The 24,470-nt window shown below is 41.1% G+C and overlaps 1 protein-coding gene across 3 annotated transcripts in view; it reads right to left on the bottom strand.

Moving 5' to 3' along the window:
• LOC139559528 (zinc finger protein 512B-like) overlaps positions 1-24,470 on the bottom strand; it is an 88,251-nt gene that overhangs the window by 15,662 nt on the left and 48,119 nt on the right. For all 3 annotated transcript variants that reach the window (XM_071375604.1, XM_071375605.1, XM_071375606.1), the window contains 4 exons: positions 18,391-18,462; positions 17,121-17,252; positions 16,754-16,872; positions 4,337-4,429 (listed from right to left, as the gene is read on the bottom strand). In XM_071375604.1, coding sequence (XP_071231705.1) covers positions 4,337-4,429; positions 16,754-16,872; positions 17,121-17,252; positions 18,391-18,462 — 416 coding nt within the window. The remainder of the gene's footprint in view (positions 1-4,336; positions 4,430-16,753; positions 16,873-17,120; positions 17,253-18,390; positions 18,463-24,470) is intronic.

Here is a 24,470-nt window from a genome sequence, read left to right as displayed (position 1 = left end):
AGGAGGTAGTGTATCACAGTGGCAGTTACAACAACAAGGTCAAAGCCAGCAGGTGACCTCTGTCACTGTGTCATCCTGCTGCTGTGTTTTCCCACGCTGCACTGGTGCTCAGCCATGTGACCAGAGGACACACACTGGGTACAGATTAGCAAGGATGCCACTTCTGCAGGTAATTCAGAACAACACAAACACACACACATACACCCACACAGACACAAACGAAAGTGTTTGGGACATGTTAGTTAATTAATATTTCATTATACTTTTTAAGATAGTCGTTTTGAATTATTCAACAAACTTAATTGGAGAGCCATTCCACTAACAAAGGATAGATATGTCTCTACTGCACCAGAATGTAATGTGCAGAGTCTGAAGACATAAGGTCTTAAACAGTTTTACTTCAGTTGTACAGAGGGCATAACTCCTCTTAGATTTAAACAAATCAGCTATGATGGCAAGGCTGAATGGAACACACACACACAACAGAGACTGTTTGGGACATGTCCGTTCATTAATATTTTATGATGGGGGCGGGAGGAGAAAACATGAAAGTTGTTGGTTCGAATCCCCACGATGACTAGGTGAAAAATCTGTCAAATCAAATCGCCATGTCCACTAAGGTGCTGACTTGTTGCACCCTCGACAACTACTGTGATTATTATTATTTGACCATGCTGGTCATTTATGAACATTTGAACATCTTGGCCATGTTCTGTTATAATCTCCACCCGGCACAGCCAGAAGAGGACTGGCCCACCCCTCATAGCCTGGTTCCTCTCTAGGTTTCTTCCTAGGTTTTGGCCTTTCAAGGGAGTTTTTCCTAGCCACTGTGCTTCTACACCTGCATTACTTGCTGTTTGGGGTTTTAGGCTGGGTTTCTGTACAGCACTTTGAAATATCAGCTGATGTAAGAAGGGCTATATAAATACATTTGATTTGATTAGTGCAGGAGAGAGGGGTTTGTTGATATATTAATGAGCCTCTCTACTTGAGCAAGGCACTTAACCCTAATTGCTCTGGCTACGAGTTTCTGCTAAATGTAAAATGATACCTTTTGAGATCGTAGTTTTGAATTATTCAACAAACTTAAATGGACCAGCATTCCACTAATGCAGGAGGGAGGGCCATGTTGATATCTTGACGAACCTCTCTACTGAGGAAGTTAACGCCATAATGTAATGTGCATCATAACAATCATAACATCAGCTGTGCCAAAAACAACAGTAGAAATCCATCTTTTAGAACAGCCGTGTCAAATTACTTTTGGACCACAGCCGCATTCGGTCTTCACCGAGGTCCGGAGGGCCGCACTTTAAATGGATTACTTCAATTAATAGCCCGAGAGTTTATTCGCTTCAATCCCTGAAAACAACCACCGCTTATAAGAGGCATGCTTCTATTTGAGCCAGGCGTCCATTTCCTTAATGCACCCGACCGTTGCTCAATAAAATGTTGAAAAGACTACCACAATGTTCATTGGGACCAGTATTACCAGTATAAACATAAGAACAAATCTATTGCGGATCAGACTTGCAAAGACTAGGCCGCCTATCATACACCCCCGATTTTAGTTTCAGTACCATTCTCTCATTTGTTGCGCCTTGTATCCCCCCCGTAGTTGCAGCGGGATCACTGCAGATAGACTTCGGTGTTCGACATTTGTCCAGGTCCCCAGGACGTCGAGAGATGCCTACAATACCATCCACTAGGGGCAACGTGAGCGCATATTGCTTTGTGCTTTACCGTCATTTTTGTTTTGTTTTAACAGCTGCTACTTTCACCTCACCAGTAGATGTTTATCCCCCCGACCGTGTCAAACCACAGTACTGTCTCATCCGTGGCAATAATGTTTGCTCTCCTTTATCTTCTTTCGCGCAATCTTTACGGTGCTCACTGAAGTTCACTCACAAACAATTCATTGAGACATAACGTTTTTTTTAAACAGCCGTTTATTTGCTGAAATGTGTGCTGATCCCTGGCTATTAAAAAGGGACAGGTGGCTATTTGAGACTTTGCATTTAATTGAAGTTTCACAATATATTTCCTTGCTGTCAAAATTGGCAAAAAAAAGTTATTTATCCAACGCTGTTATAATTTTCGATGCTCCCTGACTGTCTAGCTTTCCTTTTGATGACCGTTGGCAAGCTGGGCAGAGTGACTATAAACGTAGCTCCATAATGTGGGTCCAATATCAGTTTCAAGTTCATTTTAGTCATTTCAATGTTCATTAATAAAACATTTCCTTGATAAAAATAAATAAAATACAAAATAAAAATGTTTTTACTCAACCCACTTGCAGTCCGGATCCGGTCCATGGACGGTATGTTTGACACCGTTGTTTTATAAACATTTTTAAAAAACTTTTTTTTTACCCACAATTATAATTGTTTGGTACATGGCCTTCTCAAGGGACTCTGTCTAAAATTGCCCATTCCTGAAACGATATCCATTCACACAATCAATCACAAGAAACAAGGTGCTTTTTCTGACAGGGGAAACCAGACACAAGCACACGGTAGGGTGTTGAAGTCCATATTGGTCAGAAGTGAAAATCCACTCTAATTTAGGGTCTGGTAGACATTTCGGGCTCTATTTTAACAAACCAAACACAATGGTAAATCTAAGCGCAGGCGCTATAGGTTCAGGGGTGTGTCCGAAATATTTTAGCTATTTTCACAACTACAATTATTGGGGCACTTGGTGCGAAAGGGTTGGGTATTCATGAATAAACAAGTTCTGGGTGTGTCGAGGCTTGGCCCCTCACTGGCCAATCAGATCCTGTTCCAAAGCGCAATATGTGGTTGCTTCACGTTGTGTATTTACGGTCTTATATGCATTGCCATGGAATCAAATCCAATTCCAATGTTAGTCGATTAAAGTTTGTTAAATGGCCTACAGAAACTAAATATCAAAATGTAGACCTATCCCATCTTTGCTAAATACGTTAACTTGAAACCATTTACAGTCCACATTGTTCTAAGTAATTGAATGGCTTCAATAGCATTCACACTGATATAAGGGCTAGGCCTACTGTACATTTCATTTTGGCTGAGCATGGACATGCCAAACATTGTTAAAAAGCCAGATTCAATTAATTAATGATGAGGCCTAAAAAGAGAACAAATAATTTGAATCAAATTCTAAACAAACAAAAACACGTTTAAATACTTTAAATACACTGACATGCCCCATCATTTCTCCCCGTGGGCATATAATATTATACGCAGACTATGGAGGGTTTTACGCACCACCAAACTTTTAACAGTAGCTGGATCCAACACAGATGTCCACTCACCGTTATAAAGTTAGCATGGCTAACATAATGTGGCCCTGCCAACAACGCATAGATTAAAAGGGAATGTCAGCTCACTATTTTGCTCCTCTCAAACGTCATATTTTAATAAAGCTTCAGTGTTTAAGATTTATTTCCAAGCATTCTCAGGAGTCAAACCTTTTATCAACATTCCTGACTACATTGGGCAGGACAAAAAAAAGCCTTCATTGCGAGGAGGGGAGGCAATGCTTGGTTTTAAATCCAATAAAACAAAATAGGATTTTTTTTTTTTATGTTTCTAAATAAGTATACATGCACTAAAAGAAGATTAGGCTGCTCTTGTTCTATGTGAATATGGGCATTGTGCTAAAACTAGTGCAGCCTGAAATGATCACTTTGGGTTGTGTTTTAAAGGACACACCTCAAATATTTCCACCCCTCCCATGTGAGTGCAAGTGAGCTGATATAAAACAGGTATATTGCTGAACCTTGCATTAGGGCTGGAAAACTGAATGTCCGTTTAATACTTAATTCCAGCTGAAAACAGAGCCCTTGGTGTCGGTTGTTCAGAGGTGTCTATATTGGTCACTCAACAGTTCTAGGTAGGTAGTGGTGTAGTGGGTCACTGGGTCAGAGGTGTAACCTCTTTGACCAGGGCCGGATTACCGAACGGGCATGCAGGGGACATGCCCCGGGGCCCCTTCCTAAAATGTTTAGATTAGCAGGCAGTTACTTTTAAAACGGCTAAACTTTCTCTCAGCTTCATGGCAAAATGTGAACAAAAGCATGAGATGAGCTATAAAACAGCCAAAAAAAGAGAGGTCAGGAGAACAACCCTTCAATTGTCTGCCATGCCACCCACAATCCCAAATCAATCCCTCACGCCTACTTGCTAGGAACTCACAACAGAGCTCCCGCCACTAACATGTTGCAAATTAAACTCCCAACGGTTACTTTCAGATCGAATAGTTTCTGACTAGGGGATCAGAAGATTAATCAACTTTGGTTGTGTGTTCGTGTTTGTTTGTGTGTGTGCGCATGTTTGCATTTGTGTGTGTTTACCTTGCTGCTGTGCTCAGCCATTGTATGGTAGTTGAGTCCAGCCTTGGACCTGAACTGTTTCTGGCATTTCTGGCACTTCAGGGCATCCTGGAGCTGCAGGGTTAAAGGACAAAGGTCACACAGTAACTCAAAGCTCATTCATTCCTACTAGCTTATAAATATCGTGTATCCACTGGCAGTCAAGGTATTGGTCTTTCTGCTCACTGTTCCCCAGCATGACCTTCACATGAGTTAATGACACGGGACCATTTCACCTATAAATGGTCTTTGTCAGGTAATCATCAAGACCAATAACGGGAAAGAAGTCCTTTTAATGAGGAAGCAAATATTGATCTATCTGGCAGAGGAAGAGGTTTTACAGCGACTGACCCCCAGGGCTAATTTTACAGTGACTGACTCCTTAATGGTACAACTGTCACTTTTATAGTGACATTGTCCACCAGGCCATAAGCACCTACTGCCTTAGCTCTACATTACCAAAATAGTCTAAATTGTCTTCTTGTCCTTGTGTCCTTTCCTGATTGTTTTGACCTACAGCCTGTAGCCTGCCTTTTCAAATTGGTACAGTTAAAGGAGAGGAAGCTACTTCAGAGTACTGAGACGCAGCCACAGTATAATTCCTCCAGCCCTCCAATCAATACTCTGCGTCTAATGGCCCACTGAGAGAGAAGCATCTAACAGCGTGCCTGACTTATTCTCATCCCCAGAGTACGCTAGTGGCCTGAACCCGATGAACAGGTTACAACTGCATTTAAGAAAGCAGTCCAAATGAATAAATAGCAAATGAAGAGTTTTATCCCAAAACATGATACAGTTGAAGTCGGAAGTTTACATACACTTAGGTTGGAGTCATTAAAACTCATTTTTCAACCACTCCACACATTTCTTGTTAACAAACTATAGTTTTGTCAAGTTGGTTAGGACATCTACTTTGTGCATGACACAAGTAAATTCACCAAACAATTGTTTACAGACAGATTATTTCACACATAATTCACTGTATCATAATTCCAGTGGGTCAGAAGTTTACATACACTAAATTGACTGTGCCTTTAAACAGCTTTGAACATTTCAGAAAATTAGGTCATGGCTTTAGAAGCTTCTGATAGGCTAATTAAAATCATTTGAGTCAATTGGAGGTGTACCTGTGGGTGTACTTCAAGGCCTACCTTCAAACTCAGTGCCTCTTTGCTTGACATCATGGGAAAATAAACAAAAATCAGACAATACCTAAAAAAATAAATAATTGTAGACCACGCAGCCATCATACCGCTCAGGAAGGAGACGTCTCCCAGAGGTGAACGAAGTTTGGTGCGAAAAGTGCAAATCAAATCACAAAACAACAGCAAAAGACCTTGTGAAGATGCTGGAGGAAACAGGTATAGAAGTATCTATATCCACAGTAAAACGAGTCCTATATCGACATAACCTGAAAGGCCGCTCAGCAAGGAAGAAGCCACTGCTCCAAAACCGCCATAAAAAAGCCAGACTACGGTTTGCAACTGCACATGGGAACAAAGATAGTACTTTTTGGAGAAATGTCCTCTAGTCTGATGAAACAAAAATAGAACTGTATGGCCATAATGACCATCGTTATGTTTGGAGGAAAAAATGGGAGGGAGAAAATGGGGATGCTTGCAAGCCGAAGAACACCATCCCAACTGTGAATGCAGCATGGGGGTGGCAGCATCATGTTGTGGTGGTGCTTTGCTGCAGGAGGGACGGGTGCACTTCACAAAATAGATGGTATCATGAGGGAGGAAAATTATGTGGATATATTGAAGCAACATCATAAGACATCAGTCAGAAAGTTAAAGCTTGGTCGCAAATGGGTCTTCCAAATGGACAATGACCCCAAGCATACTTCCAAAGTTGTGGCAAAATGGCTTAAGGACAACAATGTCAAGGTATTGGAGTGGCCATCGCAAAGCCCTGACCTTAATCCCATAGTAAATTTGTGGGCAGAACTGAAAAAGTGTGTGTGAGCAAGGAGGCCTACAAACCTGACTCAGTTACACCAGCTCTGTCATGAGGAATGGGCCAAAATTCACCCAACTTGTTGTGGGAAGCTTGTGGAAGGCTTCCCGAAACGTTTGACCCATGTTAAACAATCTAAAGGCAATCCTACCAAATACTAATTGAGTGTATGTAAACTTCTGACCCACTGGGAATGTGATGCAATAAATAAAAGCTGAAATAAATCATTCTCTCTACTATTATTCTGACATTTCACATTCTTAAAATAAAGTGGTGATCCTAAATCACCTAAGACAGGGAATTTTTACTAGGATTAAATGTCAGGAATTGTAAAAAACTGAATTTAATGTATTTGGCTAAGGTGTATGTAAACTTCGACTTTAACTGTATATATAAATTTTCAGAAATGGTGATAAATTGACATGAATTAAAATATGTGAAAGAGATAGATATTATTTCTTCATCATGACATGGCCTAGTGAAAAAACAGACATAATTTTGTTTGAAATATATTGCAAGGTCATTTTATTTTCAAGAGACAAATAATCATGTTTTGTGGCAAAACTCTAAATATCCACTTCAAACAACAGAAGTCCAATAGAAAAAGTATCCCAATTGGGTTTTAAACAGTCACATGTAATAAAGTATCAATACATAAATAATCTATTTGTTTCAACAATATTGTGCAAAAATCACATAGCCAATGTATTCTCTGCAGAGGGTGAGCAGTGTATAACATGTGTTTTCGTTTAGGACATTTAAGCAACTTTTGGAAAAATTGTATGTGGGTTTTACAGGTTTGTTCGGTTGGACAAATCTGGGTTTCCCAAACTCGATCCTGGTGCCCCCCCCCTGGGTGCACGTTTTGGTTTTGGGGAGGACCAGCTTTAGGAAATCCTGGGATAAATCAAGGGAAGAAGTTTTAGTTTAAATATATAGACCGTAGGAAAGGATTTAAGGACTAATAAGGACATTGAAAGTTTGTCGGAATTCATTTGCCGGTCACGGATGGATTGATTCTTATTTTTGGAGTGACACAGCCCAATATTTGTTTGCAGTGGGTAGGCTATTAGCCTAGGTTGTTTCCCTTCACCTAAGTGTCACTGGATCTAGGCTCTATCCTTGTCATGATGTGTTTGCAGTGGGTAGGCTTCTAGCCTAGGTTGTTTCCCGTCACCTAAGTGTCACTGGATCTAGGCTCTATCCTTGTCATGATATTTGTTTGCAGTGGGTAGACTTCTAGCCTAGGTTGTTTCCCGTCACCTAAGTGTCACTGGATCTAGGCTCTATCCTTGTCATGAGCTTGTTTAGAAATGCTCCTTTTTGGGCCAACAGGAACAGATACCCCAGGCTCTAATAAACTGTCGATGCGATCCATCATCAAAAGGACCATGATACACAAGAGCTCAAAGCTAACGTAACGCTAGCTAGCCAACGCGAATAGCTGAGAGTGCCAGCTGTCAATCACCACATCTGACCAGGGGTTAACTTAATGAAATAAGGATTTGATTAAGTGTGTAAAATAGAATAATGCAGTGTCATGTAAAAATATCATAATGCCAAAAACGCAATAGCCCAACTCTCTAAATACATGGTTCCGGATATAGCACATTTTGGTATGAAACACATTTTAAAGGGTTCTAGAACACCAGCTTGCTGTAACTGTAAATCTCCATTTTTATTTTGTTCATTTTGGATTGTTGATTTGTGATGGCCTGTAATGCTTGTTGCTCAAGTTGTTTGCAGGTCATTCTATTTCTCTAATGGTTTTCTAACTCTGTTGAATCAGTTGGGCTATGATCCCTGCCTGTCCGGTGCATCCTGTCACTGTGAAAATGTATAAATTCATCATCACCGTCAGATGTCATCACACCATTGCGCACTCTCCCCTTTCAAACATTTCCCAGTCAGTTAAGTAGTACCTTCAGCCGTCCCAAATATATAAAGCTTTGATTGAAGTGACCGGCTAAGCTCGCACCGATGTGACCAATTAAAAATGTAACTCACAGCCGAGCCATAGTGTCACAAAATGCGAGTAAATGGTTGCACTGAGACCTGCTGATGGCCACTTATAGGCTATGTTATTCAGGATCTAACATGATTATACCACAGTAAATGGAGAAATAGGGATTGGAATCTATTTGGTTTGTTGTTGTATATGTCACAATTTAAAATCGACTCAAAGTTCTGTCAAAGTCACCAAACTATTTCTAAAGGTCATTAGCCTACAGCCTGGTGAAAATGACATTTGTTTTAGCTTACCTTTGAAAGATGTCAGCCAGCTTGTTGGCCCTTTTCTCTCCCCTTGCACCTGGCTATCAGGGGGATTTCTGAAGGTTGTGGCTGTTCTTACTTTACGATAACCCGCTTATTGTGGTGACTCTGTCACAGGGAACATATCCGATTCTCCATTAAACAAACACGCAAGCAATTTAGGCCTAGAGGCTGAGATTCAGCACTATAGATAGTGCCGCGGTTGATCAAATTCTCACCAATCCGACTAGTCAAGGCCATGCACTCGCTTTTGTTATTGTAACATCGTGGAACAATCTTGCAAGTGTCTGTTTCCACAAACGCTCTCGAGGAAATAATGTGTAGGCCTATCAACTGTTTTGTTAACAGTGAGTAGCCTAGCTGCAACTTATATTTGGAGTAGGCTTACCACAAAGCTATAGTTTGGAGATTTGCGAACGTGAGATGGAGATTGCCTTCAGTAACTGTGTAGAGGATAATTGTGGCCTACACATGATAGTCAGCAATGCAATTTCATAAAAGTCATGCAAGTAGGCCTAAGTTAAGGTTTCTATTGGTGACTTTACATGGACTCTGGCTAAATATGGTAGGCTCCTAGCATTGTGGCGACTGGTCTAATGTACACTGCTCAAAAAAATTAAGGGAACACTAAAATAACACATCGTAGATCTGAATGAATGAAATATTCTTATTAAATACTTTTTTCTTTACATAGTTGAATGTGCTGACAACAAAATCACACAAAAATTATCAATGGAAATCAAATTTATCAACCCATGGAGGTCTGGATTTGGAGTCACACAAAATTAAAGTGGAAAACCACACTACAGGCTGATCCAACTTTGATGTAATGTCCTTAGAACAAGTCAAAATGAGGCTCAGTAGTGTGTGTGGCCTCCACGTGCCTGTATGACCTCCCTACAACGCCTGGGCATGCTCCTGATGAGGTGGCGGATGGTCTCCTGAGGGATCTCTTCCCAGACCTGGACTAAAGCATCCGCCAACTCCTGGACAGTCTGTGGTGCAACGTGGCGTTGGTGGATGGACATGATGTCCCAGATGTGCTCAATTGGATTCAGGTCTGGGGAACGGGCGGTCCATAGCATCAATGCCTTCCTCTTGCAGGAACTGCTGACACACTCCAGCCACATGAGGGCTAGCATTGTCTTGCATTAGGAGGAACCCAGGGCCAACCGCACCAGCATATGGTGTCACAAGGGGTCTGAGGATCTCATCTCGGTACCTAATGGCAGTCAGGCTACCTCTGGCGAGCACATGGAGGGCTGTGCGGCCCCGCAAAGAAATGCCACACCACACCATGACTGACCCACCGCCAAACCGGTCATGCTGGAGGATGTTGCAGGCAGCAGAACGTTCTCCACGGCGTCTCCAGACTCTGTCACATGTGAACCTGCTTTCATCTGTGAAGAGCACAGGGCACCAGTGGCGAATTTGCCAATCTTGGTGTTCTCTGGCAAATGCCAAACGTCCTGCACGGTGTTGGGCTGTAAGCACAACCCCCACCTGTGGATGTCGGGCCCTCATACCACCCTCATGGAGTCTGTTTCTGACCGTTTGAGCAGACACATGCACATGTGTGGCCTGCTGGAGGTCATTTTGCAGGGCTCTGGCAGTGCTTCTCCTTGCACAAAGGCGGAGGTAGCGGTCTTACTGCTGGGTTGTTGCCCTCCTACGGCCTCCTCCATGTCTCCTGATGTACTGGCCTGTCTCCTGGTAGCGCCTCCATGCTCTGGACACTACGCTGACAGACACAGCAAACCTTCTTGCCACAGCTCACACTGATGTGCCATCCTGGATGAGCTGCACTACCTGAACCACTTGTGTGGGTTGTAGACTCCGTCTCATGCTACCACTAGAGTGAAAGCACCGCCAGCATTCAAAAGTGACCAAAACATCAGCCAGGAAGCATAGGAACTGAGAAGTGGTCTGTGGTCACCACCTGCAGAACCACTCCTTTATTGGAGGTGTATCTGGGTAATTGCCTATAATTTCCACCTGTTGTCTATTCCATTTGCACAACAGCATGTGAAATTTATTGTCAATCAGTGTTGCTTCCTAAGTGGACAGTTTGATTTCACAGAAGTGTGATTGACTTGGAGTTACATTGTGTTGTTTAAGTGTTCCCTTTATTTTTTTGAGCAGTGTATGATTGAAGCCAGAGAGTTGATATGTCCGGTTTATGCAGTTTTTTGCATGCATATTTTAGATTTTTGCATTACTGCGGCATAATTTTGCTCTGGAAACGGGAAGAAGTTTGGTCGGGAAGTCTGCTCACCGATATTCAACAGCAATATGGAGCCACCCATCCACAGGCCAGAGCCAGCTATAGGCCTAAGCCTATTTATGGGTTGCGTGTTTCCTCACAATATTGTTCTGAACGTTCGTTTTGGACTGATGCCCGACTGAGCATTCTACTCAATGCATTGTCAATGAGCGCTGATGAAGATTTCATCAAAAGTGCATTAAAGTATCTTTGAAATACTATGACGTTCAAAAGAAGGCAAATAATTAGTAGGAACACCTTTTGTCATTTTGATGTTGCCAAATTGAGTTTAGATGTAGTATAACGTTAGCTAGCTAATATTCGGGGGGGGGGGGCACTGGATTTTAGCTAGCTAACATGAGCATTTCTAGCTATTTTTGACAAACTTTGCTAGCTAATGACAACATTACCATCTGTCTGAAACAAATTTGACGACATGATAATGCCGGCAAAGTTTTCCTACTAGATATTTGACTACTTTAGCAATGTCATCGTATTTCCAGGCACTATCGTGTAATTTCGACTAAATAGTAGTTAGCCACTTTAGGGCACCACTATGGCGGCTTGAGAACGTTCATAAGAATGGCATAACGCGACCGAGTGACGGAGGTACAACCTATGAATAGCCTACTGGAGCGGTAGGTTACTGCAATAATAAAAAGCGACTATTGTTTAGGCTACTCTGCAGTTTAAAAAGGCTTAGCTATATTCTACAATGGACATCAAGGGTTTAATGAAAATACATCTTGCATTTCATGGTAATTTTGATTAATATTGACAAGTGAGAGCTTTCACTCCCTTTACTGCAATCTCAACCCTTGTGTTGTCTTAATGGTCAAAAATGACTCGCCACTATGTCTAACAGCAGAGAAAACTCCCTCAATTATATTTTTTCTACTTGAAATTTGATGACTTTTCCTAGAGTGACCCCAACATTAGAAGAAGTGAAACAACGCCTTTGTTCATATTTCCATGAAAGCTGTACACCACCAGGGTACAAAGATAGTCTTAGGGTCATTTGTGACCCGGCAGTTATAAAATCATTTACACACCACAAAAACCAAAGACACACACACAATGAGAAATTGAGATGTGTTCTACTGATTGAACTCAGACAAAACTAAAACTTTCTTGTGCATGTTCAGCATCTCCCCTCCACGACCTCAAGTTCACAGACAAAATAAAAACTATTTCAGACTAAATAAACATTTATTGAAATCAGTTTACTAAATGGGGAATGGAGTCAGAGGCTATAAAGGTGCTGCAGATGACAGTCCCCCCAGTTCTCGCTTTGCTGAAGCCATGAGTGCACGTTTCAGTGCCCAACAGGTCGTAGATCAGATTTTTTCAGATGTCCAGGAGGAACAAGAGAACAATGACTTAGAAGAGGAGGAGGTATCTGAAGAAGAAGATGAAGAAATCCCCCGAGCTGAAAGACATTTTTGTCAAAGAACAGCAACAACGATGGCAGCACAAAATGTCATAAGGATGACCCCAGGGCCCACAAGACATGCAGTTGCACATGCCCAGGACAACGTCTCAACATTCTACATGTTCATCACACCAGCCATCGAAAAAATCATCCTGGAGATGACAAAATTTGGAGGGTTTCTGTAAATATGGAGACAACTGGAAAAGGATGGATGGGGTTGACCTGCATGCCTACATAGGGCTGCTAATCTTAGCGGGTGTGTACACATCCCGAGGCGAGGCTACATGTAATCTCTGGGATGCAGAGAGTGGAAGGGCGATTTTCCGTGCCACGATGCCACTGAAAGTTTTTCACACTTTCTCAAGAATACCACGATTTGATAATGTTGAGTCAAGACCTGCAAGATGTGTGAGAGACGAACTGGCGACCTTAAGAGAGGTCTGGGAGAAGTGGGTGGAGCATCTGCCATACCTCTACAACCCTGGGCCTGAAGTAACAGTGGATGAGCAACCGGTTCCATTCAGAGGTACATTTTTATTTTCATATCTGTAAATTAACCATTTTCACTGTTCATTTTATTATGTATTGCAGTAATATAATTGATTTATGTGATTGTTTTCTGTGACACTGATACTAATTACTGATAGTAATCACTTTTGTCAAAAAGTCGCTGTCCTTTCCGGAAGTATATCCCCTGCAAGCCAGCAAAGTATGGCATCAAGATATGGGTGGCCTGTGACGCACAATCCAGATACGCTTGGAAGATGCAAGTCTACAAAGGGAAGCCGACCAGTGGAGGACCGGAGAAGAACCAGGGGATGCGGGTTGTGCTTGATGTGAACGATGGACTGAGGGGGTACAATGTCACATGTGACAATTTCTTCACCTCTAATGAACTCAGCCAGCAGCTCCTGAAGAGGAATATCACCATGGTTGGCACAGTTAGAAAGAACAAGCCTGAGAGAGGTCTTCTCATCAAAGTTTGCCTTTACCCCCACCACAACTCTAGTTTCTAACCTCCCAAAGAGGAACAAGAATGTGGTCCTCCTGAGCACACTGCACAAAACGGCTGAGATCAGTGATCGTGAGGACAGGAAGCCAGCCATCATCCTGAACTACAACCACAACAAAGGAGGCGTGGACAACCTGGACAAGGTGATTGGAACTTACAGCTGCAGGAGGATGATTGCCCGCTGGCCCCTGGTCATCTCCATAATATCATTGATGTGTCCTCATACAATGCCTTCGTGATATGGAACAAAATCAACCCTACCTGGATGCCTGATAAGCGGAACAAGAAGAGGGTGTTCCTGGAGCAGCTGTGAAAGGCACTTGGAACCCCACACATTCAAAGAAGGGAGTGCCTCCCTCGCACAGCAGCCTCTGCAGCGCTTGTGAAAGCTGTTCATGGGGGTGAATCTTGTCCTGATCGACCTGAGGCTGCAGCTGGGGCAGGCAAGAGGAGGAGATGCCAATTCTGCACCCCAAAGAAGGACCGTAAAACAAATACTATGTGCTGCACATGTGAGAAATACATCTGCATACTGTCCTACATGTGCTAATTAGAGTTTATTGATTTATGTTCTTCACGTTTTTTTAAATATCTATTATCTTCTTTTATTCTTATTCATCGTTGTTGTTTATACACCTTGTGGGTGGGGGCAATGGTAAAAAAAAATGGGAGAAGACTAGTATTTGGTAGTTGAATTCCTCATTGTACAGTATATAAGAATATATCACTATGTTGTCAAAAAGTTCAAGACTGTTATTGTTTCCCTTCAATAAAATTGCACATTTGTGCTATACAAGTGCTATTTCTTGTACCTTTAGCAATAATAACAATAAACCTCTACCCTCCTCTCTAAAAACGAGTGGAGTCCACTGATTATATGCAGTCTTTCTGCATTGTGAAGAGGGAAAACCCAGATATTCACAAAGTTTGTGATGAATGACAGGTTGTTTCTTCATGAAAAATGGATTTGGTGTTTAAAATTAAATTAAGCTGCTTTATTTTAGAGGTTTACTGAAAACAACCATAATTCATACACATACAGAAGTTTACATACACCTTAGCCAAATACATTTAAACACACTTTTTCACAATTCCTGACATTTAATCCTGGTAAAAATACCCTGTCTTAGGTCAGTTAGGATCACCACTTTATTTTAAGAATGTGAAATGTCAGAATAATAGTAGAGAGAATGATTTGTTTCAGCTTTTATTTCTTTCATCACATTCCCAGTGGGTCAGAAGTTTACATCCACTCAATTAATATTTGGTAGCATTGCCTTTAAATTGTTTAACTTGGGTCAAACATTTTGAGTAGCCTTCCACAAGCTTTCCACAATAAATTGGGTGAATTTTGGCCCATTCCTCCTGACAGAAATGGTGTAACTGAGTCAGGTTTGTAGGCCTCCTAGCTCGCACACACTTTTTCAGTTCTGCCCACAAATTTTCTATAGGATTGAGGTCAGGGCTTTGTATTGGCCACTATAATACCTTGACTTTGTTGTCCTTACGCTATTTTGCCACAACTTTGGAAGTATGCTTGGGTCATTGTCTATTTGGAAGACCCATTAGCGACCAAGCTTTAACTTCCTGGCTGATGTGTTGAGATGTTGCTTGAATATATCCACATAATTTTCCTTCCTCGTGATGCCGTCTATTTGTGAAGTGCACCTGTCCCTCCTGCAGCAAAGCACCCCCACAACATGATGCTGCCACCCCCGTGCTTCACAGTTGGGACGGTGTTCTTCGGGTTTGCAAGCCTCCCCCTTTTTCCTCCAAATACAATGATGGTGTTTATCAGACCAGAGGACATTTCTCCAAAAAGTACGATCTTTGTTCCCATGTGCAGTTGCAAACCGTAGTCTGGCTTTTTTATGGCGGTTTTGGACTAGTGGGTTCTTTCTTGCTGAGCGGCCTTTCAGGTTATCTCGATATAGGACTCGTTTTACTGTGGATATAGATACTTTTGTACCTGTTTCCTCCAGCATCTTCACAAGGTCCTTTGCTGTTGTTCTGGGATTGATTTGCACTTTTCGCACCAAAGTACGTTCATCTCTAGGAGACAGAACGCGTCTCCTTCCTGAGCGGTATGACAGCTGCGTGGTCCCATGGTGTTTATACTTGCGTACTATTGTTTGTACAGATGAACGTGGTACCTTCAGGCGTTTGGAAATTGCTCCCAAGGATGAACCAGACTTGTGGAGGTCCACGCATTTTTTTCTGAGGTCTTGGCTGATTTCTTTTGATTTTCCCATGATGTCAAGCAAAGAGGCACTGAGTTTGAAGGTAGGCCTTGAAATACATCCACAGGTACACCTCCAATTGACTCAAATTATGTCAATTAGCCTATCAGAAGCTTCTAAATCCATGACATCATTTTCTGGAATTTTCCAAGCTGTTTAAAGGCACAGTCAACTTAGTGTATGTAAACTTCTGACCCACTGGAATTGTGATACAGTGAATTATAAGTGAAATAATCTGCCTGTAAACAACTTTTGAAAAAATTACTTGTGTCCTGCACAAAGTAGATGTCCTAACCTACTTGCCAAAAGTATAGTTTGTTAACAAGAAATTTGTGGAGTGGTTGAAAAACGAGTTTTAATGACTCCAACCTAAGTGTATGTAAACTTCCGACTTCAACTGTATAAAGGGACCCATGAACATTCATTTCAGATGAAGAAACATAAATATCAGATGACAAAAAATATATATATTTTTTGGAATCAAATAAAACCATCAAAACATGATATATTGTCCTTATACACAGCAGCATATATGGTACAGTAATATCTCGATCAAGGGCCGAGTGTCTGCAGGTTTTCACCCCTCCCTTGTACTTGATTTATCAATTTAGGTCATTGATTAGTTAGGAACTCCCCTTACCTGAGTGTCTAGGTCTTAACTGAAAGGAAATAACAAAAAAACAGCATACACTCAGCCCTTCACGGAAAGAGTTTGACACCCCTGATCTTGATGTTGCTATAAAAACATATGGCAACTGATATTGCCTCAGAGGGCAAGTCAGTTTTTGCATTCAGCACAATTGTTTGAGTGGGCTAGAATCAAGAACAGATGTGGCATAGTACCAAGTATAATATTATACAGAAAATGGGGCATGTGGATTATTATTTAGGGCAAGTGTCAACTGATATATTGGGGTTTAAGAGTTTCAACACTGACTGTGAAACACAATCCTTTATTTAGAGGAATGAAAGCCAGGATGTGGCACTGTGTCTCGAGTGGATAGAAATGGTGAATAGGGAGGCTAAAGACAGTACACCCCAAATCAAACTCTGTTATGTCAAATGTATTCCTACTTCAGAAGTTGAACAGAGACAGTATATTGTGTGGATCCTGCTACAAGCAGGAAGATAAATATATAGGCTGTAATCTCAAATGAAAGGGAAAGATTGGCACTATTTAGACTGCTGGTCCAAACACCCTCTGTTTCGGTTGACTCACCTTTTGGCAGATCTCCATGTGCTTTTTGAGGCCCGGGATGGTCTTTCTGGTGACAATGGAGCAGGTAGGACACACCACCTCCCCCCGCTCTGAGATGGCATGCTGCCACTGGGCCTCTGCTGGAGTACCAGGAGGATATATCAACCAATCAATGTAACCTTTATTTAACTAGGCAAGTCAGTTAAGAACAAATTCTTATTTACAATGACGGCCTACAATCAACCAACCAATCGATCGATACTTTATATTGTGAAAATGTATCACACAAAGTGGTCTCACGTGTGTACCAGGGAATCATTTGGGAGATGGAATTTGTCTTGTCAAAAAACATAAATTCACAAGCAGTCCAGAACAGCCATATTAGTACCAGAGGTGAGGGGTGGTAGGTCTCTCCTAGAGGCTGGACCAGGGTGCTTTCTCTGGGGCTCCTCGCTGAACAGACACCCCTCTAATCTCTTCACACGACCAGCCTTCAACTTCTCCTCTACCTTGTTCATACCTGAAACATACAGAGTGAGTGACTGAGTGTACCAAAGGATGTTGGTGGCACCTTAACTGGGGAGGACGTGGTATTGGTTGGAGAAGAATAGGTGGAAAGGTATCAACAACATCAAACACATGGTTTCCATAGTTTCAATGTTTCTGATGCCATTCCATTTGACCCCAGTGGTGCCCCCAGTAGTGTGTACGTGCGCACACGTGTGTATATATGAGTGCATATGTGCATGGGTCAGGTTCAGTGGAGTGAAAAAGGTCATCAGAGCTCATGACATTTACAGTCAGAGTTCAAGTTAAATAGAACCTGGAACTGGAGAGATTAAGTTAGGCTGAGCAGTATGACACCAGGACAATTAAAGAGTAACACCCTTCATTTATCAGCTGCATTTCATGGGGGGAAATGAGTGTGGATGTAAAATGATAGAGAGAGGGAGGGAAAGAGAGAGAGGATGATGCTGACTAAGAGGAGTACATAAAGAGAAATGCTGATTCATGAACAAAAAAAATGAACAGAAGAGGGAGAGAGTTGTAACGAGAGATGAGGCTGGGATATGAGAAACATATAGAAAGAGAGAGTCATGTAATGTGCAGTGCTGTGTGAGTCACTGAGCTTAGAGGAAAGTGGTGTTAAGATAGTCTCATACTCTCATTCTGACACATTTTCTGACTCACTGAGTCGTGATATGAATAACTCGACAGTTCAAACACATTAACAGAGAGAGAGGGGCCACTACCACTAAGACAAACAAAGTGGATGGGGGACTCTCAGATGCCTACACTCTTTGAAACAAAGGGTTCCAAAAGGTTTTTGGCTATCCCCATAGGATAACCAGTTTTGTTTCCGGGTAGAAACCTTTTTGGTTCCAGGGAGAACTATTTTGGGTTCCATGTAGAACCCAATGTGGAGAGAGTTCTACATGGAACCAAAAAGGGTTATACCTGGAACCAAAAAGGGTTCTTCAAAGGGTTCTCCTATGGGGACAGTCAAAGAACACATTTGCGGTTATCAATCGCACCTCTTTTTCTAAGAGTGTAGTCAACCAAAATGACCCAGCAGTGGTCTGGTGAGTGAGTTCCCCCAAATTTTATTTCAAGCATGAGTGAGGGAAGCTGTGAGAAGAGATAGGCTGAGGGTCTACCTTTCAGTCCGAACGTCCCCGAGATAGAGGGTTGCTCTCCAGTGAACTTCTTAGGAGTTTTCTGCTTCCGTCCTGGCTCAAGAGGAGAACAGAGAGCAATAAACCGTCAAACACATGGGCCCCCATGTCCACTGGACTTCAAACTTCACCCTCACAATGCAACAAAATCTAGAACCCGACCGATATGGGATTTTTGGGTCCGATAGCGATTTTAGGGAGGCTGACGAGTTTTTTCCTAGTCTCATAATATTTTTATTTATATTCAGGTATATACATTTTTTAATTGTGATTTATCAGGGGGTGCTACTTCCCGCGGATATGCCGGACAGTAACGGCATTCTTTTTGTATCAAGGATAAGTGTTCACTTTGGTGCCAGTCCAGTGTTTGCACTTAAGTAGCACAGATTGCTAGCTAACTAGGCTAACTACCTTGCTGGCTAGCTAGCCAGCTAACGTTAACCTTTTGATGAGTAAGATCTAAATATTAATAACGGCACTTACAGCGTGAGTTATTTTTGCACGCGGTACCAGAATTCTATGCTGCTGTTCTAGAATTTGATTGTTGCATTTTTACGCTATTCTCTACACCCCTCATTGTATCAATACCGCAATGTTTGCTTCATATAAGGCCTTATAAGACTTTCTTCCTATTGTAGTAGCAGTGAGTATCTATAGTACTTTTGATAATTTTAATTATAATCTACAGATGAAGTCAGAAGTGTACATACACCTTAGCCAAATACATTTAAACTCAGATTTTCACAATTCCTGACATTTAATCCTAGTAAATATTCCCTGTTTTAGGTCAGTTAGGATCACCACTTTATTTTAAGAATGTGAAATGTCAGAATAATAAAAGAGAATGATTTATTTCAGCTTTTATTTCTTTCATCACATTCCCAGTGCGTCAGAAGTTTACATACACTCAATTAGTATTTGGTAGCATTGCCTTTAAATTGCTTAATTTGGGTCAAATGTTTTGGGTAGCCTTCCACAAGCTTTCCACAATAAGTTGGGTGAATTTTGGCCCATTCCTCCTGACAAAGCTGGAGTAACTGTGTCAGGTTTATAGGCCTCCTTGCTCGCACACACTTTTTCAGTTCTGCCCACAAATGTTCTATAGGATTGAGGTCAGGACTTTGTGATGGCCACTCCAATACCTTGACATTGTTGTCCTTAAGCCATTTTGCCACAACTTTGGAAGTATACTTGGGGTAATTGTCCATTTGGAAGACCCATTTGCGACCAAGCTTTAACTTCCTGACTGATGTCTTGAGATGTTGCTTCAATATATCCACATAATTTTCTTCCCTCATGATACCATCTAATTTGTGAAGTGCACCAGTCCCTCCTGCAGCAAAGCACCCCCACAACATGCTGCCACCCCCATGCTTCACGGTTGGGATGGTGTTCTTCGACTTGCAAGCCTCCCCATTTTTCCTCCAAACATAATGATGGTCATTATGGCCAAACAGTTCTATTTTTGTTTCATCAGACCAGAGGACATTTCTCCAAAAAGTACGATCTTTGTCCCCATGTGCAGTTGCAAACCGTAGTCTGGCTTTTTTATGGCAGTTTTGGAGCAGTGGCTTCTTCCTTGCTGAGCGGCCTTTCAGGTTATAACGATATAGGACTCGTTTACTACTTTTGTACCTGTTTCCTCCAGCATCTTCACAAGGTCCTTTGCTGTTGTTCTGGGATTGATTTGCACGTTTCGCACCAAAGTACGTTCATCTCTAGGAGACAGAACGCGTCTCCTTCCTGAGCGGTATGACGGCTGCATGGTCCCATGGCGTTTATACTTGCGTACTATTGTTTGTACAGATTTTTTTATTTCACCTTTATTTAACCAGGTAGGCAAGTTGAGAACAAGTTCTCATTTACAATTGCGACCTGGCCAAGATAAAGCAAAGCAGTTCAACACATACAAAAACACAGAGTTACACATGGAGTAAAACAAACATACAGTCAATAATACAGTAGAAAAATAAGTCTATATACAATGTGAGCAAATGAGGTGAGATGAGGTAAAGGCAAAAAAAGGCCATGGTGGCGAAGTAAATACAATATAGCAAGTAAAACACTGGAATGGTAGATTTGCAGTGAAAGAATGTGCAAAGCAGAGATAGAAATAATGGGGTGCAAAGGAGCAAAATAAATAAATACATTTACATTTTAGTCATTTAGCAGACGCTCTTATCCAGAGCGACTTACAGTAGAGTGCATACATTTTATTACATTTTTTTTTAAATATATATTTTTTTTTACATACTGAGACAAGGATATCCTTACCGGCCAAACCCTCCCTAACCCGGACGACGCTATGCCAATTCAGTATGCATGGGCAATGGAGCACATGACCACAATGCTGTTTTCACTTTGCTTCTAAATATAAATTCACTAGCATTCTATAATGACACTATTAGTTTGTGTTTCTTACATCAGCAAACAGCTCGTTTGTCTTTTCTTAGCAAGTTGCCATAAATCTTGTGAGATGCTAATTGTTAGCCGCTAATGCTAATAGCTAGCTAGCTAATAAATGTACTGAGTAAGTGCAAACGTACTTATCTAATACAGCCTGATAATACCAGAGTGTAAACCTAAATCAGCATGTTGTTTGTGCAACAGTATATTCTAAATCAAAGAGGAATATGCAAAGCAAGAATATGTTAGCTACATGAAGTAGCTAAGAGAAAACACGCAACGTAGCCAAAGCTTATAGGGTCTGCTAGGAAACACATATCAACACTTTAGTTCCTACCCTGTCACAATAACTCCTCTCTGGCATTTTAATTAATTGTCATGTCAAACAACACTGTATTTAATGTGCCCACTATTATATTCTAAATATTGAAGTAGAATAGTTATTCTATTTCCATGATTCCAAAAGTTTTGCTCTAATTCTCAAGTCAAATCGCAATTGCAACATTTTTTAAAAGTAAGTCCTAGATTATTTGCCCATATCGTGCAGCCCTACATGGCAGTGTGGGAATTATCTCAATTGAGCAGTGGTGTAAAGTACTTAAGTAAAAATACTTTCAAGTACAACTAAAGTAAAAATACTTTCAAGAACTACTTCAGTCATTTTTTTGGTACCTGTACTTTACTATTTTTATTTTTGACAACTTTTAATTTTACTTCACTACATTTCTAAAGAAAATACTATACTTTTTACTCCATACATTTTCCCTGACACCTAAAAGTACTCGTTACATTTTGAATGCTTAGCAAGACTGGAAAACGGTCCAATCCACGCACTTGTCAAGAGAACATCCCTGGTCATCTACTGCCTCTGATCTGGAGGACTCACTAAACACAAATATTTATTTTGTGAATTATGTCTGAGTGTTGGAGTGCGCTATCTGTAAAAAAAAAAGAAAAGAAAATGGTGCCATTTGGTTTGCTTATCATAAGGAATTTGAAATTATTTATACTTTTACTTTTGATACTTAAGTACGTTTTATCATTTACTTTTGATACTTAAGTATATTTAAAACCAAATACTTTTACTCAAGTAGTATTTTACGTTTACTTTAGTCATTTTCGATTAAGGAATCTTAACTTTTCCTCAAGTACGACAATTAGGTACTTTTTCCACCTCTGCAATTGAGTGCAGGAAATGCAGAAATGATAAAAGTGCTGACATTTGATTTGGTTGAAGTTGAACAGTATAAACCAATCAGAATGGAGAAAGACTCATTGAAATAACTTAGAGTGTATGTGTTGCCACCCTAGGATCACTCACTACTCATAAAGCAAATGTAGAACTGGCATTATTCCAAAACTAAAAATACCGTTCATTTGGTTTTAAAATACCATGATATAATGTTTTGGCCATATCGCCCAGCCCTACTCTGAACTTATGAGCTCAAGCACTCCAGATTTAATTTGAGAACACAAGTCGAAAAATATCTAACTAGTAATTTGTTGTGCTAACTAGCTAGCAAGAGGTTGCATTGCGACAGCATTAACTTCTGGTAGAGAAGTAGAGAAGGCAAAGAGCAATTACGTTCAACTGAACGTTTGCTAACACTACAATTAGGGTGTGGAAATGTTATACCCCTTAGATATGAATGTAGAATCCTCCAATACTCTTATGCTGTAGTCTACTTCCGACCGTCACGTTGTACAGCTCTACATTTTCTATTCCATCCATCCATTCTCGGAATAGAAACACCATAATATTAATAAAATGAATTAAGCCAAATTTCTTAAAATCAATCCCATATACTATGTTATTACAAAAAAGATTTTAAATTCTCTGTTAATGCCAATATGGAAGTCTATTAAATGCTTCTCAAATATGCCCTCTGGTGGTCAAACTAGCACTAACTCGCATCAACAGAAAAAATGGCTGACAAATAAATAACATGCCACAGAATGCTGCAGCAGCCCGCAAGGTGTGCTGCAGTATGATGCAACTTTTAAAAGGAGGAACCACTGTATGTTCTTACAGATAAGGCTAAAGGTTGTTGGCTAGGGAAAATATGATTTGATTGAAATAATCAAATCACATTTTTCCTAGCCAACAACCATTTGGCCAAATGATAAAACATAATTGCGAGAATACATTACAAATCAAGGAATAACAAAAGTTGATTACATAATTTTCTTTTATTTCAGAAATGGAGCCCAGGAGTCCATTTCCAGGGGTTCTATTTTTATTCAGCTTAAACTTCTCCTGTGTTTGCCCCCCCATTTACTGATAAATCCCCCATAGTAATATTTCCTCTATCATAACCCTCCACGATACCTTCCCCCATTTCCACCCCCCATGCACCTGAAAACCTTACACCACCACAAACCCCACTAAAATGGTATCAACCATTTCTGGCAACCCTGTTCCCGCTACAGCTAGGCAGTAGGCTTGTATTTGGGTGATGATCTATGAGGTGATAACACTTTATTTGCTTTGTGATTGGTCAAAAACTGTAAACAACTTGTCAAGTCATGTGCTCCGGTTCTTGTATACACTGTAACAAGCACATTTGTAATATGCTGAAAAATGACAAAACAAAGTTGATATTTTCTGGGCAATGTGTGCAGCCATCTTTGACTTTGTTTATTTCAAATCAAATTTTATTTGTCACATACACATGATTAGCGGATGTTAATGCGAGTGTAGCGAAATACTTGTGCTTCTAGTTCCGACAATGCAGTAATAACCAACAAGTAATCTAACCTAACAATTCCACAACTACTACCTCATACACACAAGTGTAAAGGGATAAAGAATATGTACATAAAAATATATGAATGAGTGATGGTACAGAACGGCATAGGCAAGATGCAGTAGATGGTATAGTGTACAGTCTATACATATGAGATGAGTAATGTAGGGTACATAAACATAAAGTGGCATAGTTTAAAGTGGCTAGTGATACATGTATTACATAAAGATGGCAAGATGCAGTAGATGATATAGAGTACAGTATATACACATACATTATATTAAGTGGCATTGTATGAAGTGGCTAGTGATACATTTTTACATACATTTCCATCAATTCCCATTATTAAAGTGGCTGGAGTTGAGTCAGTATGTTGGCAGCAGCCACTAAATGTTAGTGGTGGCTGTTTAACAGTCTGATGGCCTTGAGATAGAAGCTGTTTTCCAGTCTCTCGGTCCCTGCTTTGATGCATCTGTACTGACCTCGCCTTCTGGATGATAGCGGGGTGAACAGGCAGTGGCTCGGGTGGTTGTTGTCCTTGATGATCTTTATGGCCTTCCTGTGACATCAGGTGGTGTAGGTGTCCTGGAGGTCAGGTAGTTTGCCCCCAGTGATGCGTTGTGCAGACCTCACTACCCTCTGGAGAGCCTTACGGTTGTGGGCGGAGCAGTTGCCGTACCAGGCGGTGATACAGCCCAACAGGATGCTCTCGATTGTGCATCTGTAGAAGTTTGTGAGTGCTTTTGGTGACAAGCCGAAATTCTTCAGCCTCCTGAGGTCGAAGAGGCGCTGCTGCGCCTTCTTCACAACGCTGTCTGTGTGGGTGGACCAATTCAGTTTGTCCGTGATGTGTACGCCTAGGAACTTAAAACTTACTACCCTCTCCACGACTGTCCCGTCGATGTGGAT

This window comes from Salvelinus alpinus, chromosome 30, assembly GCF_045679555.1.
Source record: "Salvelinus alpinus chromosome 30, SLU_Salpinus.1, whole genome shotgun sequence".
Taxonomy (NCBI): domain Eukaryota; kingdom Metazoa; phylum Chordata; class Actinopteri; order Salmoniformes; family Salmonidae; genus Salvelinus; species Salvelinus alpinus.
The sequence above is the reverse complement of the archived record's forward strand: the minus strand, read 5'-3'. Positions and strand labels throughout refer to the sequence as shown.